The sequence below is a fragment of the Xenopus tropicalis genome, chromosome 7 (genome assembly GCF_000004195.4).
Source record: "Xenopus tropicalis strain Nigerian chromosome 7, UCB_Xtro_10.0, whole genome shotgun sequence".
Lineage (NCBI taxonomy): Eukaryota > Metazoa > Chordata > Amphibia > Anura > Pipidae > Xenopus > Xenopus tropicalis.
The window spans coordinates 104,898,634-104,914,610 of NC_030683.2; the positions used below are offsets into that span (position 1 = coordinate 104,898,634).

Genomic DNA, 15,977 nt, shown 5'->3' on the forward strand with positions numbered 1-15,977 from the left:
TTAATCTCATCTCTCTTTACAATGCAAAATTTAAAACTGATGGGGTCATTAATCCCAGCATTCAAACAATTTGGGGAGAGTAATGTTAATATATTAACCTCTCTCTAATCCAGATCCTACTGTGGAAATAAAAATCATAAAAGCAACATACCGTATTCTCTCTGAGTCTGATGGATGGGGCATATGATGCCACGCTGCATCTTCCATTGCCTGTTGATAAAGCTGATCTGTTGTGAGGGGGACAGGACCCAAAGGACAGACGCCCAGAGAAAGTGGGATGTTCACTTCTGAAAGCTGTGTGGGGGGCTGACTGGAAGGTGGCTGAGCTGTTGTTGTAGTGATAAGCATTTCTAGAAGGAAGATACAAAATAAAGCTGGGCACTTTAAGAGGAAAAAGAAACAAGAAAAGCTAGGCATTAAAAAAAGTACACAACAAAGTATAAACAGTTAATATTTGCACGGAACTGTGTGCTGGATATAGATCCCACGCACTTCCAATAAGAAGTCTAGGTATTAAATGCCTGTATTTGGCTAATCTTGGTACACTCCAAGGCTAGAAATAATACACAGAAAATTACCTCGTTCAGCCAGGTGAATAGTAGGAACTGGGTCTTCTAAACTTGACCCAATAGCTGCTCTTTCAGCCATGGATTTCAAGGTGCTTAGTGGCTCTGGAGCCTAAATGGCAAAAAAAATAAAAAGTTAGGCATTCCTGTCACTAGTAACCAATAACTTAAGTCCTGCTAGGGAATTCTAGCACACAATATGTGAAGCAGTGGTTTATTTATTTTGCCTGCTCTAAATAATGATTATAGTAACTAAATACAAGTGATCTCTCTCAAGCAGGATAATCTCTGCTAATATGCAGATGCTAAAAAAGGATAGCAAATTACAAATATGACATTATTTGTTACCTTAATCTCTGCTGTAGATGCAAACTGAGGTGGCCCGTTTAACAATGGCTGGCTGGGTTTGGGGTCACTAAAATTTGGTGTTGGCGAACTAGGAGGATTTACATTTAGCGGTAACAAACTAGATCCAGTGCTGGTACTGCTGTTGTTGGCTGGCTGAGATGAACTGCTGATATCGGATTTCCTGAAAACAAAATATTAATAATTAATAATTTTATTTTCCTGCATTATACTGAGAAACAGTTGCAATAAAAGGGCACAGTTTGGAATAAACAGAAAATACCAGATACTACTTATGGGCAAAAAAACACAAGAAGGTCCTTTGCTGTGTTTGCTTCCCTGGAAGGCCCAGCTTGCCTATGGGTATGGGTCAGATGAAGCCTTTGGGGGCTCACTAAATAATAGACTTCTCGCTAACACTACAAGATGTTTTGTATATTAGATTTTCTTTGTGGCAGTTCTGGCCTTCATTTGGCCTAACTCCAATCTGCCACTCATAGCTCTACACAGGAAAAGCCACAAAACTGGATTGATGGTGCCAAGGGAACCTGAAGACTGGGGCTTGATAATTCACTGTTGGCACTGGCATGTCTATACAGCTTAAGATAATCAGAGCTGATTAAGATCATGTTGGTTCATTTGCTAGTTTTTCTCTGCAAACAATAAAACTCAGTGTAATAAAATTGAGATAACAGTTAATCTACGGTGACACAAAACATGCAATATGGTGGAGGAGCAGTGTTCACTTTGAGGACTGAAGCCTTAGGATTAAGTGAGGTTTTTTGTGATTATTGCACATGCACACCTGTTAACAGGGCAGTATCCCCCCTTTTTGTAGCTGCTACTTGTAGCTATCAAAGATAGGTTTCACTGTATCCTGAAGAAGAAAACAAGTTCCTGAGCCTTGTCCATATGGTAAAAATGTAGCTAACTTCTTAGGTGTGTAGGGGGAGGCGTGTATGTGGTGTGTGTTCATAGGAGGGGTGTAGGCAGTGTGTGTGTGCGTTAGGGTGTTTGTGTGTAGGGGGAGGGGTGTAGGCAGAGGCATTATGTGCGTGCAAATGTAGGTTTTGTGTGCGTAGGGGAGTAGGTGGTGGGTGCGTGCATTGGGGTGTGTAGGAGGAGGGGTGTAGCAAGCGTGTGCGAGTGTAGGGGGTGTGTGCACGTCTGTGTGTGAGAATGTAGGGGAGTAGGCGAGGTGTGTGCACGTCTGTGTGTGAGAATGTAGGGGAGTAGGCGAGGTGTGTGCACGTCTGTGTGTGAGAATGTAGGGGAGTAGGCGGGGTGTGTGCACGCCAGTGTGTAGCAAAGTACCCAAAATTCAATTCTCTGGAACACCATTTCCTATTCTGCATAAATGCAGCAGTGGCTGGGAGGTAAAGGAGAAGGAAAGTCATTACTGGTGGGGTGGGATGGAGACATGGATATCTGTGAGATAAACAAGTAATTTTCCACTGATTATGATGAAAATTATCCTGTGATTTTATTTACACACTTTGTGGCTGCAACTTTTTCACAAATCTTTGTAATCCCCCTCTATGTTATTACATCTTATATTCTATGAAAGTTACAAATCAACATGGTCTGATGTCATCAGTTCTTTATTAATGAATGAATAAGTTATGCCTTAGAGTATAAGGGGTTTGAATACTGTGTCCTACCTACTCTGGAATGACAAATCTTTACCCCATGGTGTACGTGCATCTATTGCACGACAAAAATATAAAAGTTATTCGGGATTAGGGTTGCCACCCGACTCCTTAAATACTGCCGACACTGAATCCACATCCTGCATGGCTAATTAACAATTAATTTAGTTGCACGCTGCATGGCTGCACATAAATCAATTCAGCCTGCACCATGCATCTAAATTAATTAGTAAATAGACATGCAGGGTATGGATTTAATATCTTGCCAGTATTAAAGGGGCTGGGATCTGGAAGGAGCCAGGTAGTGGGTTTTCATGCAAGCAGCCGGATGTACTTACGCAGAGCTGGTTGGTGGGTTGTGAATCACAGACTGGCTTGATTGCGTCTGACTACTATTACTGAGGGAAGAGTCGGTGGAGTTTTCTGCTACAACAGAGCTGTAACCTGTAAAGCAGAACAAGAACGAATTGATTGCAAGGTTACATTTTCCCCTCTGATCAGGGAGAGAGTGCCTGCACCCCATGCGACGGCAGAACTGTGCTGCTCGTTAAGCTGATGATTTCAACCTGACACAAGTGGGTGTGGCCAGTAAAACTATTGCTACTCTGTAAAGCAAGCTCCTGCCCAAAACTTTGTTTCATTGAGAGCAATATGCAAAACAGACAGCCTGATATATATCTAATTATATATATTGCAGAACCCCATTAAAATACTGAAATTGTTTTAAAGGGGTAATTCACCTGTGAGTTATGTTATAAAATGTCACATTTTTTTGAAACTCATCAATTAGATTATTATACATTTTTGGAGGTTTTTGAATTATAGGCCTTCCTCTTCTGCCTCTTTCCAGCTATTAAATAGGGGTCACTGGTCTCAGCAGAAAAAAAAACTATAAATCTGTGAGGCTTCTATTTCATTGGTACTTTTTATTAGGTCTTTCTATTCAGCTCTTATGCATCTTCTAGTCTCTCTTTCAAACCCCTATCTGGTTGCTAGAGTAAACTGGATTCTAGCAACCAGATAGCTACAACATGTTCAAACTAGAATATACAAAATTAAGACCAAATGCAAACTAAATGATAATTTAAAGATGAACTACCACTAGGTACTTTAGGCTAAAATGAATATAACACTTAACACATCAAGCGTCAGAGGAAAAACACAGTTGAATCCACAACTTTACACCAGTGCAGTAACCCATATCAACCAAATGTTTGTATTTACTTTTATAACTACACTAGTCTGATAAAAGAATGTAAAGCTAAACCTATATAACTGTACAGTATTTCACCCCGTAACATGCCAGGGTAATGTACTTCTCATCTTTAGACATACAGTATATAAAACTGTGCCTAAAGTTTCCAACACAAGCAGTTAATAGGTGCAGATTTAGCTTTTGTTGACCTAGTTTGTCACTATGCTCATTTAGATACCAATTCCAGTTAGTGGAAAATACCTTTTCCATCAGGGTAACTGTATGAAGCCCTTGGAAAAAAATCATTGACACATATCTGTGCAGTTCACTTGCCAGAGAGCCAATCATTTGGAACAGAATGATTTGACCTGATCACTTGGTGACAGTCAAATAAGGGGACCTCTCTAGGTATAGTTAGGTTTAGTACAAGTCCATTAAAGCCAAAGGTTCATGATGCGGGCTACACAAACTGTTGATACAGAGATCATATGAGGTGAGGAGAATCTCCACCTGCCCATGCACCAGTGACAAGAGGGGGAGAGAAAAAAAATTCTCTGTATGCGTGGCCATCTTTAGTTCCAGCCTAAAATCACAATCACTCGTGTTGAACACATTCGTTCGAACCACCTCTTAAAATACATCTGAATATATGCTAGTCCCCTTCTATGTGGTAAGTCTACCCCTCAGCAAGGATATATAGGAAATAATGCTCAAAATTTCACCCTAAATAGTGCCAAACTGGTCTTCCAGGAGTATCTAGCAAACAGAACAGAACTACAGAACTGGTGTTAAACACTGACGCCATCTATGCCTCTGGGGCCTGCTGCGCGGGGTGAGCCTTGTATCTGAAAACCTCTGGTATAGTGTAATTATCTATGAAGTACATAAAAAGTTAAAACAGGCAAATGCAAGGACTTACTGCTGGCTCCATTTTGCTTGCTTGTATTTTGCTGGGCACTGGGCGGCCTAGGCTGAGAAGTATTTGTATTCGATGATGGGGGAGCCACCGCTTGTGCATAAGGTGTTGGCGTGCCAGACGTGTGCCCGGAAGCCGGATTATTTTTGCTGTTGCTGCTGCTGTTCGTGCTACTGCTGTTGGATACTGCCCCGTTGCTGTTTGTACCAGGACCATTTCCAAGTGATGAGGATGTACTGGAATTGCTTCCTATTTGGTAACTTGGCGTCACTGCTGGGGACTGTGGATGATGATTGTTATGGACACTTTTTGAACCGTTCTTTGCTGGTGACTTTATAACAACAAAACAAAATGGCACAAACTTTGAGACTATGCTTCTACAGGCTGAATTTAACTAACAACTAGGCCTCATTTATAAAAGGTTTGTAAACTATTTGTATGCCTATAAAAAATTTGTAAAATAGTTGCCATATTTACAGTTTTCCATTGATTTATATCAATGCTATGCTAAGCATCTTACAAACCAATTACCTCGTCCCGTCATTTGCTCATATTGAAAATATGTAATGAATGGATATTGGAAAGTTGCTCGGTATATAATAATTTCCTCCAGTGGATAAAAAAAAATTCGGTTTCCAATTATTTTGCTTTGATTAAAAGAGCATAGAAACATCACAATATATTTTTTTTAATTATATATATATATTTATTTATTTCTGTAATTATATGGAAATGCAATTGCTAATCTCTTTACTGCTGTTCCTTATGACATACTACACTGAAACATAGCATTACGTTGTCTTCAATCCAACCAAGTCTCCAATTTCCACAAAGCCTTGCATGTCCTATGCTTAACAGAACCAAAAAGGAAAATCACAGTAGTGATATGCCGGTAGTGAACTCTAATCCACCCTCTACCAACAGGGCCACATACACCGCAGTTCCTTATACACCTCCACCCAACCCGCCCACCTCTGATATCACGAAAGGGGATGGGCAAACGTGTGTAAATTTATTACATTTGGCAGCAACTTTTGACCGGGGCAGTTTGTCACAGAAGGCAGATATAAAGATCCCGAACCTCTACCAGCATAGAAAGTAAAGATTTGGCTTCAACCCGCCTGTCCCGTGGGTAAATCTGTGGATACTGTTCCAGCCCAAGGCACCACTAGTTCACAAATATCTGCATGGAATTGCAAGAATAAAGTCTAGGCTGGAGGAGAGCCGACTACTAAAATGTATGGAATATGTTGAGTGGAATATGTTGTCATCCCCAAAAGGGTGAATGAACAGCACAGAAAAACAGATATAAATAAATATAAGTGAAATCACTGAAAGTTTAATGACTATAGGGAAGTTGTTTAAAATAAATGTCTATACAATTAAAAAATTATTTTTTTCTTCTACAGCATTTCAGGTTTCATTTAAAAATCCCCCTACAATTCAACAGAACTCTATGGTTATTTATCTGTAAAGTCAAAATGGGCCTGCTTTGCCTGGCTCAACAATGTCACAACTCACCTGGCTTACTTCACTGTCAGTAGATCTACCCCGAATTTTCTTGTCATCCTCAGAATTTTCCTAGAGGGCGGGAAAAAAAAACACCAACATAAGCCCATATTGCTTCCTCTAAAGTCACCAACATAGCAAAGGAGGCTTTTCTGACTTACAGCACTTACTGTGGTGCATGTGGCAGGACTAGGTGGAATAGGAGAGCTAGAGGTGGTGGAGGTGGGAGTGCTGCTAGACTGATTAAAGATCTCATCCTCCATGTGACTGTGACTTGGTGGGGAGGTAGCTACCAGCGCCTGTGCTAAAAATAGAAAGAAAGACTTGATAAGGATACAAGGTAAAAATGTACTTATTAAACACATTCAAGTGCTGAGCCTAAAAACAATATACTGTATGACAACTGCTAAGAAGCCTTTGTGAAATACAAGACAGCAAGGTTGTGCAACCAGTGTGTGTGTGTGTGGGGGGGGGGGGGGTAAACTACAGAGCAAAGAGAAGCAAAGAGATTACAAACATTTAAAAAAGCCCAGCCACTTTCAATAAGCAGTGCTGTTGGAATAAGCATTTCTAAGTATATGTCAATGTTAATTCTACTAAAATAATTAAGCCTCATCATTCCTAGGCACGGTGCAAAGTAAAGTTGCACTTTGCCCCTAGCCTGTGCAGCTCTTGAACTGCAGATGCAACATTATGCTCTAACCAAAGTAAGCAGAAAGAGTTGCAGATGGGATGAATATGCATTGGTTGCCAGAACAGTGTAGAATGTAGTTGGGTGGCAGAGGAATTACAGGTGTCATACCCAGCCCCTCCTAAACTGCATGTTATTTAGAAGAACAAGTTAAGGATCACCAGCAGGTGCACCAGAGACTTTTACTTAACGTTTGCAAAAAATGGTACCTTTAAGCACTTGCAAGTGATTTGATTTGATGCACGGGATTTTTTAACCCTTGGAATATTTGTACCTGCATCTGAGGCTATAAAAAGGCCTTATCTATTTTGGGGGATGCTGATAATCGGCCTTTACACATTATCGACGGTTACAGAACTAGGCTGCCATTTTAACCAAAGTAAGATACATGTTAGCCTGTATATGATTTTGTTTCAGAGCTACTTACGAATGTCTTCTAAATCAAGGTCATCATACAGAAACTCATTCTCCTCAAAGTCTGGATCCTGTGAGGAGTCCACATAATACTCTACATCGTCCTTAATTTTCCGAATGGCATCAACGTTAATGGAGTCATTGTCCAACATTCGCAGAATCGTTTCCAGCATTCGGATGTGGTACCTGTGTTTCTCTATGTGCCGTTTCAGTCCTTCGATCCTGTCCTGCTTCTGCTAATATGAGCACCATGAGTGCCACAAAAACAAGTAAATAAAAGCAAGCAGAGCCAGCAAATGCATTGTCAACAGTATTCTGTCCCCAATTTATAATAAATGACGCTTTTGGAATGAGTGCTTCACATGTACAACTGCGTGCTTCCTGATCCTCTTTAGACTCTTTATATTTGCTATAGGTATAAGACAGGGGCTCCCCAACCTTTTTTACTTGAGAACCACACTCAGGTTTAAAAAGTGTTGGTGAGCCATACAAGCATGAAAAAGTCCATTGGGGATGCCTAATAAGGGCTGTAATGGCTGCTATTTGGTAGACCCCCATGTGTAAAACTGTGTCTCTGACCTTACAAAACTTGCATTTAAGGAATATGCTTCCTTCGCAAGTCTCTCCCATTCCAAATACAACTTCTCCTTCTTAGATGCGCCTCTCCCAATCTGCTTGGGAAAGCTGCAGCTAGGGGCGGCTTGCTTCACAATTTGCATGTTTCCTGCCTTGGCTCCCTCCACTCTTTAAATGCCACCTATTCATCCCCACGTCTACATGTTCTGCTATACTGTAACATATTCAGTATGATTTGCTACAGTCCTAGCATATGTAAAAAATATATCATTCAATACACACATGAAGAAATGCTCACTAATATTGAGCCTTCACACAAACACAGATTCTTCATGATTAAAGGAAAAGTAACACCAAATTTTTTACATACTTAATTTCCCCCAAAACAGCTAGAATGATAGGTAAGTCAGCTTTGCACCGATTCCCTAAAGACCTAAGCTTTTTTTTTTTTTTTTTCTTTTTTTAGCATTTGCAGCTAAAAAATGTTTGTTGCTTTGGACAGCTTTGGGAGTAATGATGTGAGCATATATTTAAGCTGCAGATACTGACAAAAAGAGTAGATGCTTTAGGTCATCAATGCAAAACAGATTTCCAGTTCAGCGCACAGAGCAATTCCAAGCTGCTGCCAAATTTTTCCTATAGGGCACTTTGCAAGTTAAATTTAAGCTGAAAATATAAAAAATATCCAAGGGGAAGTAAGCCTTACATATCATTATAGCTGTTATGGAGGGAATTTAGTATTAAAAAAAAATGGTGTTACTGTTCCTTTAAACAGGAAAAAAATGTAGGTTAATAACAAGCCTTATTCACTGCACACATGCAGAACTAGGGGTGTACTACCCTAAAAATCTAAGTTGTGAAATAAAAATAGCTTAAACTTACATCCTTATCTCCTTTCTTTTTCCTTGTTTGTACCGACAACGATTCCACTTCACTTTCAAACTGATCCACTCCCATGTTTAACGTGTCTATCGTGTTCTGTGAGGAACAGATAAAATATTTCTTCTTATTAAGTCAGTGCACCACCACCCAAACCACAAACTAAATTAATGACTATGTATTTTATTACCAGAATTATATCACACAATACAAGTGTTTAGTATAATTCATAAAATGTATGCTAGTTTTAGTTTATATAACCTATATCAATATGCAACATTATCTATAAAACACAATAAACAGGGTAACTAGACCTAGGGGTGCACCAACTTTATGTACAACACCCAAATATACATAGATATTTCAGGCACAATACCTCAGAATCACATAGTTTAATAAATACAACACATAAATACAACACCCACTAGAACAAGGCTGTCCAACTAACTAACTCCATGCTAATATTTATGGTTGTCTGTCTGCCTATGGGCTCCAAAAATTGCCCCATATGGCATTTTTTGTTTTGATATAATCCTGCCCACAAACATTTAGTATATCAACTGGGCCACTATATCTATCTATATCTCTCTCTCTATCATCTCTCTCTCTATCATCTCTCTCTCTATCATCTCTCTCTCTATCATCTCTCTCTCTATCATCTCTCTCTATCTATCTATCTCTCTATAATCTATATATATCTATATCTATCTATATATATATATATATATATAACCTAATGGTTTAAAATTTAGTGGTTGAGCACAACTTTCCCTTTTTTTGCTATAGCTTATACAGGAGCAGTGGCCAGCTCCTTGTTGTAGCTCCCACCCCTCCCAGCTGCAGTCAGGTCATCCCAGTGGAGCCAATAAAAGGGCAACCATATGGGGGTTTTAACCTTGAAAGCAAGTAAGTTGCAGGTAAAACTTAGTCCCTTGGCTAAATGTATATTGAAGCAGTAGAATTCTTAATGAATCGCATAAGTCAGTGTAGGAACTGGTCAAAAGGGATGACTTTGACGCAGTTGGCCAGCTTGAAGTATATTGCAATATATGGACAAACAATCCCTGTTTTGCTTAAAGGGAAGGGCATTTCTTAGTAGCTTAAATGCACCGAATGTCTTAATGTTCTATATATTGATAATGGGTGAGTGCAGAGGATCTCTTGTTGTTGTTTCTATGTATTTCGTGGTCACAACCTCATTGCACCCCCGCCTAATGGTTTAAAATTTAGTGGTTGAGCACAACTTTCCCTTTTTTTGCTATAGCTTATACAGGAGCAGTGGCCAGCTCCTTGTTGTAGCTCCCACCCCTCCCAGCTGCAGTCAGGTCATCCCAGTGGAGCCAATAAAAGGGCAACCATATGGGGGTTTTAACCTTGAAAGCAAGTAAGTTGCAGGTAAAACTTAGTCCCTTGGCTAAATGTATATTGAAGCAGTAGAATTCTTAATGAATCGCATAAGTCAGTGTAGGAACTGGTCAAAAGGGATGACTTTGACGCAGTTGGCCAGCTTGAAGTATATTGCAATATATGGACAAACAATCCCTGTTTTGCTTAAAGGGAAGGGCATTTCTTAGTAGCTTAAATGCACCGAATGTCTTAATGTTCTATATATTGATAATGGGTGAGTGCAGAGGATCTCTTGTTGTTGTTTCTATGTATTTCGTGGTCACAACCTCATTGCACCCCCGCCTAATGGTTTAAAATTTAGTGGTTGAGCACAACTTTCCCTTTTTTATATATATATATATATATATATATATATATATATATATATATATATATATATATATATATATATATATATCTATCTAATCTATATATATCTATATCTATATATATCTATATATATATATATATATATATATATATCTAATCTATATATATCTATATCTATATAGGTGCTGGGCATCACTATCCTAGAATATGTAGCTGAATAAATCCAGTGCCAATACTTAATAAATGCAGGCATGATGCTACATAATATAATATAAGTTTATGGAAACAGGATATAATTAAGGCTTAAAATGCTTTAAAATAAACTTTAAACAACTTACAGTTAACCACTGTCCAACATCTTCTTTTTCTTTTTGGGCTGGGTCCACCTTTTGAGCCAGACCTAATCCTTCCTTGGAGTAGGCTTTTGTCTTTGTCTCTCGTTCCACCACTTTAAACCTTTCCATTTGCTGAAATTAAGAAAAGGCTGACTTGAGGAACATTACTCTCTACATATGCACTGCATGCTCAGTGGTCACTGCAATGCTTAAAAAAATACAAGCTGTTCATGAGCAGAGGTGCCCAACATTGGAAAGCTCAATATGGTGGTACCACATTATGACAGACGCAACATTGATCATTGCAGCCCTGCAATTCTACCAGATAATAGTCTAAACAATTCCCAATCAAATTTCTCAACAAATTACCCTCACCGTTTCTATTAACTTGCGATTTTCAATAAGCTGCCTTTTGTCTTTAATTTCATTTGATGCTACCCATGTCTTTATTTGGTCCCGCAATCTCTGTACACAGCAAGAACAAAAAGGAGAGTTGTTAGGTCAGACAGCCCTATACCAAACACTCAAACACATACAGAAAGAGCATGAGTTTGTATACTTACCTGTAGCTTCTTAATCTCTTTCTTTAAGTCTGCTTCATATTTTTCTTTCTGGTTTGCATTAGCTGCATTGTGAAGCTATAATAAAACACAAGCAGGGTAAGACTATAATTCTATATATGCACAATGGATAACACCACACTAAATTTCGGTTCTTAAAAGCAATAAGTAATACTGTAGATCAGTGCTGTCCAACTGGTAAAAATGTTACGTTAATACGCAGTGCAGCCATGGCCCAATAACAGAATTTGTTCTCAAAGTCAGTTTCAACAAGTACTGCTGAGGGACATAAGTAGGCTTTGAGCAACTTTACTAAATATACATCCCTTTTAAAACTGTAATACATAACCACAATGCTGGATCTCTCATGTAAGGAAAAGTGGTACAGCGATCCACCTGAGCTCACTGAAGATACATGGGTAGATGTGCTAAAACAGATTCCAGACATAACTGAGGGTAGGATATAGAACATACAGGTGTATACTTTACTACATACAGATTGTTAAATAAAATAAATAAACCTATGATTTCTATATTAAATGTGAACAAGCAGTGGTGCCTTTATCCACGTGTTTTAGGACTGTCCACTTATTTTATACTCTCCATTGGTTTGCAAGCTGGTGTTTGTGGAAAACGTCAGACTGCGACAGTAGGCTATTTCTCCAACTCCTCTACTAAGCTATTTTACTTCATTGAAAATTTACACCCCCTCTATCTCATCCCTTCTGGAGAGTTTTAGTTGTCTCTCAGCTATAGGATTTACTGGCTCTAGTGACTACTACTACTTTTCCAGTCTTCTCTCTTTTTTCTTGCAACTACTGTTTGTAAACATTAAAGGAATACGGTCATGGGAAACCGCATCAGTTAATAGAACTTCTGCATGAAAATCCTGCATTGAAATCCCCTTTTCAAAAACACTTGATTTTTTTTTATATTTAATTTTGAAATTTCACATGGGGATTAGTCATATTCTTCATTTCCCAGGGTGCCACAGCCACGTGACCTGAGCACTGATAAATTCCTACTCACCAATAACAGTTAAAAAAAGTAATTTAGAAATAAAAGGGAGATTTATGTACTTACGGATAAATCCTTTTCTCTCCAGTCCTAAGGGGGACACAGGAACAGTGGGGTAAAGGGCCCCTCCCACCAGGAGGCAGGACACTGTAGTGACATAAGAATTGTAGCCACTCCTTCTCCCTTTATCCCCCTTTGCTCAGCGAACAGCCTTCCGTTAATAACAAACTCAAACAGGAACATAACTCCATTGAACTTATGCTACATGTACAGCTGAAATTGAACCCCAAGAGTCCGGGGGGGAAGTCCTGTGTCCCCCTTAGGACTGGAGAAATCTCCCTTTCTCTCATGTCCAAGGGCGACACATGAACAGTGGGGACATACCAAAGATGTCCCGAATAAGGGAGGGAGGAACTCCTTAAGAAACCACCGCTTGGAGGATCTTTCGGCCCAAGGCCGCCTCCGCGGGAGGCAAGTATTGAATTGATAAAACCGTGTAAAGGTGTGTAAGGAGGACCTGGTAGCTGCTTTACAGATCTGGTCAGCTGATGCAAAGTTTCTATGAGCCCAAGAGGCTCCTAATGCTCTGGTAGAGTGAGCCCGTAACCGTAAGGATGGCGTTTTCTTATGTGCCAGGTAGGACCGCCTGACCGCCTCTTTGATCCAACGGGCTATTGTGGTTTTGGTAGCCGAGAGCCCTTTTCTAGAGCCTGAGGGGTGTACAAATAGGGACTCTGTTTTTCTAAACGATTTGGTACGTGAAGTATAGATCTTTAAGGCTCTCACCATGTCTAGGCAGTGGAGCTTTGATTCTTTTTCGTTCTGAGGATTAATGCAGAAGGAGGGAAGAATAATCTCCGCATTGATGTGGAATGAGGATACCACCTTGGGAAGGAAATTGGGCACCGTACGTAGTACCGCTCTGTCTTCCTGGAAAATCAGGAAGGGTGGTGAACATGACAATGCACTCAGTTCTGAAACCCGCCAAACGGAAATGGAGATCTACCGTCTCCAGTGGTTCGAAGGGAGGCTTGAGGAGAGCCCTAAGTACCAGATTGAGGTCCCATGGGGGAATTGGGTGTCGGAATGGTGGGACCACCCGCGAAACTCCCTGGAGAAAAGTACGCACGTCTTCATGTAGGGCCAAGCGTTCCTGGAACAGGATGGAAAGCGCCGACACTTGTGTCTTCAGGGAACCGAGACGAAGTCCCTTGGCCAGCCCGGCTTGCAAGAAGTCAAGAATTGTTGGGATACTGAGTTCCCTGAAATCAAGGTCCTGTTGGTCGCACCAGGAGTGGTAGCAATCCCATGTCCCGTGGTAAGCCTTGGATGTTGATGGCTTACGTGCTTTTAGCATGGTCAAGATTACTTCTTCTGACAAGCCATTTTCCCTTAAGATTGAGGCTTCAAGAGCCATCCCATTAACGCGAAGAGATGAGGATTCTGATGGCGGATGGGACCCTCGGAAAGGAGGTCGTCCCTTGGAGGGAGCGGTGCTGGAGCCTCTAGGGACAGGCTTAGGAGGTCTGAATACCAGGACCTCCGGGGCCAGCATGGGGCGACTACTATGACCCTGGCCTCTTCTTTGCGAATCTTTTTGAGCACCCGGGGGAGCATCGGTAGAGGCGGGAAGATGTAAGCTAGGCGAAAGCACCAAGGCGTCTATCCCTTCTGCTAGAGGGTCTCCATATCGTGCAAAGAACCTGGGGACTTTGCGGTTGTGCCTGGTGGCCATCAGATCGACTTGGGGTTCTCCCCATCTGCGAACTAACAGCTGGAAGGGGTCTTGGTGCAATTCCCACTCCCCAGGATCCACCCGGTGCCTGCTGAGGTAGTCCGCCTCCCAGTTGGCTACCCCGGGAATGTGAATGGCGGAGAGCTGAAGGACGTTGTTCTCTGCCCAGTGCAGAATGGGTGCTACTTCCTTGTTTGCTGCCCTGCTCCGTGTGCCTCCCTGGCGGTTGATGTAGGCTACGGCGGTGGCGTTGTCTGTTTGGATGCGCACCGGCTTGTGTTGTAGCAGAGACTGCCACGACTGTAGAGCTAGGCGAATCGCTCTTATCTCTAAGAGGTTGATCGGGAGAAGAGCTTTTTCTGGGGACCACCAGCCCTGGATTGACCTCCCTTGGAAGATCGCTCCCCAGCCCAGGAGACTGGCGTCCGTTGTGACAATCTGCCAGGAGGGCTCTGTGAACATCGGACCCTGTGATAGACGGTTGGGGTTCTCTTGATTCCTGTTGAGAGGAATATTCTCTGGTGCAAGGAGGTTCTGTGCCAACGTGCGAGAATTGTTGCCTGAAGTGGGCGGAGGTGAAATTGGGCAAACGGGACTGCCTCTATGGCTGAGACCATCAGACCGAGGACTCTCATGCACGTCTGAATCGTGGGATACTGTGCAGTTTTGAGACGCATTATGGAGGATCGTAACTTCTGTTCTTTATCCTCCGGGAGAAACACTTTCTGTTGACAAGTGTCGAATTTCAATCCCAGGAAGACCATGTTTTGGCTGGGAAGAAGGGAGGACTTCTGGAATTTGATCGTCCAGCCGAATTCTTGGAGGCACCGAGTTGTTAAATGAAGGTGCTGTTCCGCCAGATCCTTGGAACGAGCCTTGATGAGGAGGTCGTCCAAATACAGGTCCTTTTCAAAAAATTAGCATATTGTGATAAAGTTCATTATTTTCTGTAATGTACTGATAAACATTAGACTTTCATATATTTTAGATTCATTACACACAACTGAAGTAGTTCAAGCCTTTTCTTGTTTTAATATTGATGATTGTGGCATACAGCTCATGAAAACCCAAAATTCCTATCTCAAAAAATTAGCATATCATGAAAAGGTTCTCTAAACGAGCTATTAACCTAATCATCTGAATCAACAAATTAACTCTAAAAACCTGCAAAAGATTCCTGAGGCTTTTAAAAACTCCCAGCCTGGTTCTTTACTCAAAACCGCAATCATGGGTAAGACTGCCGACCTGACTGCTGTCCAGAAGGCCATCATTGACACCCTCAAGCAAGAGGGTGAGACACAAAAAGAAATTTCTGAACAAATAGGCTGTTCCCAGAGTGCTGTATCAAGGCACCTCAGTGGGAAGTCTGTGGGAAGGAAAAAGTGTGGCAGAAAACGCTGCACAACGAGAAGAGGTGACTGGGCCCTGAGGAAGATTGTGGAGAAGGACCGATTCCTGACCTTGGGGGACCTGTGGAAGCAGTGGACTGAGTCTGGAGTAGAAACATCCAGAGCCACCGTGTACAGGCGCGTGCAGGAAATGGGCTACAGGTGCCGCATTCCCCAGGTCAAGCCACTTTTGAACCAGAAACAGCGGCAGAAGCGCCTGACCTGGGCTACAGAGAAGCAGCACTGGACTGTTGCTCAGTGGTCCAAAGTATGTCATTCGGAAATCAAGGTGCCAGAGTCTGGAGGAAGACTGGGGAGAGGGAAATGCCAAAATTCCTGAAGTCCAGTGTCAAGTACCCACAGTCAGTGATGGTCTGGGGTGCCATGTCAGCTGCTGGTGTTGGTCCACTGTGTTTTATCAAGGGCAGGGTCAATGCAGCTAGCTATCAGGAGATTTTGGAGCACTTCATGCTTCCATCTGCTGAA

The 15,977-nt window shown here is 41.5% G+C and overlaps 1 protein-coding gene across 10 annotated transcripts in view; it reads right to left on the reverse strand.

The window, feature by feature from the left end:
* cnot3 (CCR4-NOT transcription complex subunit 3) overlaps positions 1-15,977 on the reverse strand; it is a 38,452-nt gene that overhangs the window by 2,738 nt on the left and 19,737 nt on the right. For 4 of the 10 annotated variants that reach the window (XM_012966121.3, XM_012966120.3, XM_031904864.1 and 1 more), the window contains 12 exon segments: positions 11,355-11,429; positions 11,167-11,256; positions 10,795-10,923; positions 8,744-8,839; positions 7,299-7,521; positions 6,342-6,484; positions 6,193-6,252; positions 4,675-5,002; positions 2,899-3,004; positions 915-1,095; positions 579-678; positions 152-350 (listed from right to left, as the gene is read on the reverse strand). In XM_012966121.3, coding sequence (XP_012821575.1) covers positions 152-350; positions 579-678; positions 915-1,095; positions 2,899-3,004; positions 4,675-5,002; positions 6,193-6,252; positions 6,342-6,484; positions 7,299-7,521; positions 8,744-8,839; positions 10,795-10,923; positions 11,167-11,256; positions 11,355-11,429 — 1,730 coding nt within the window. 10 annotated transcript variants of the gene reach the window in all.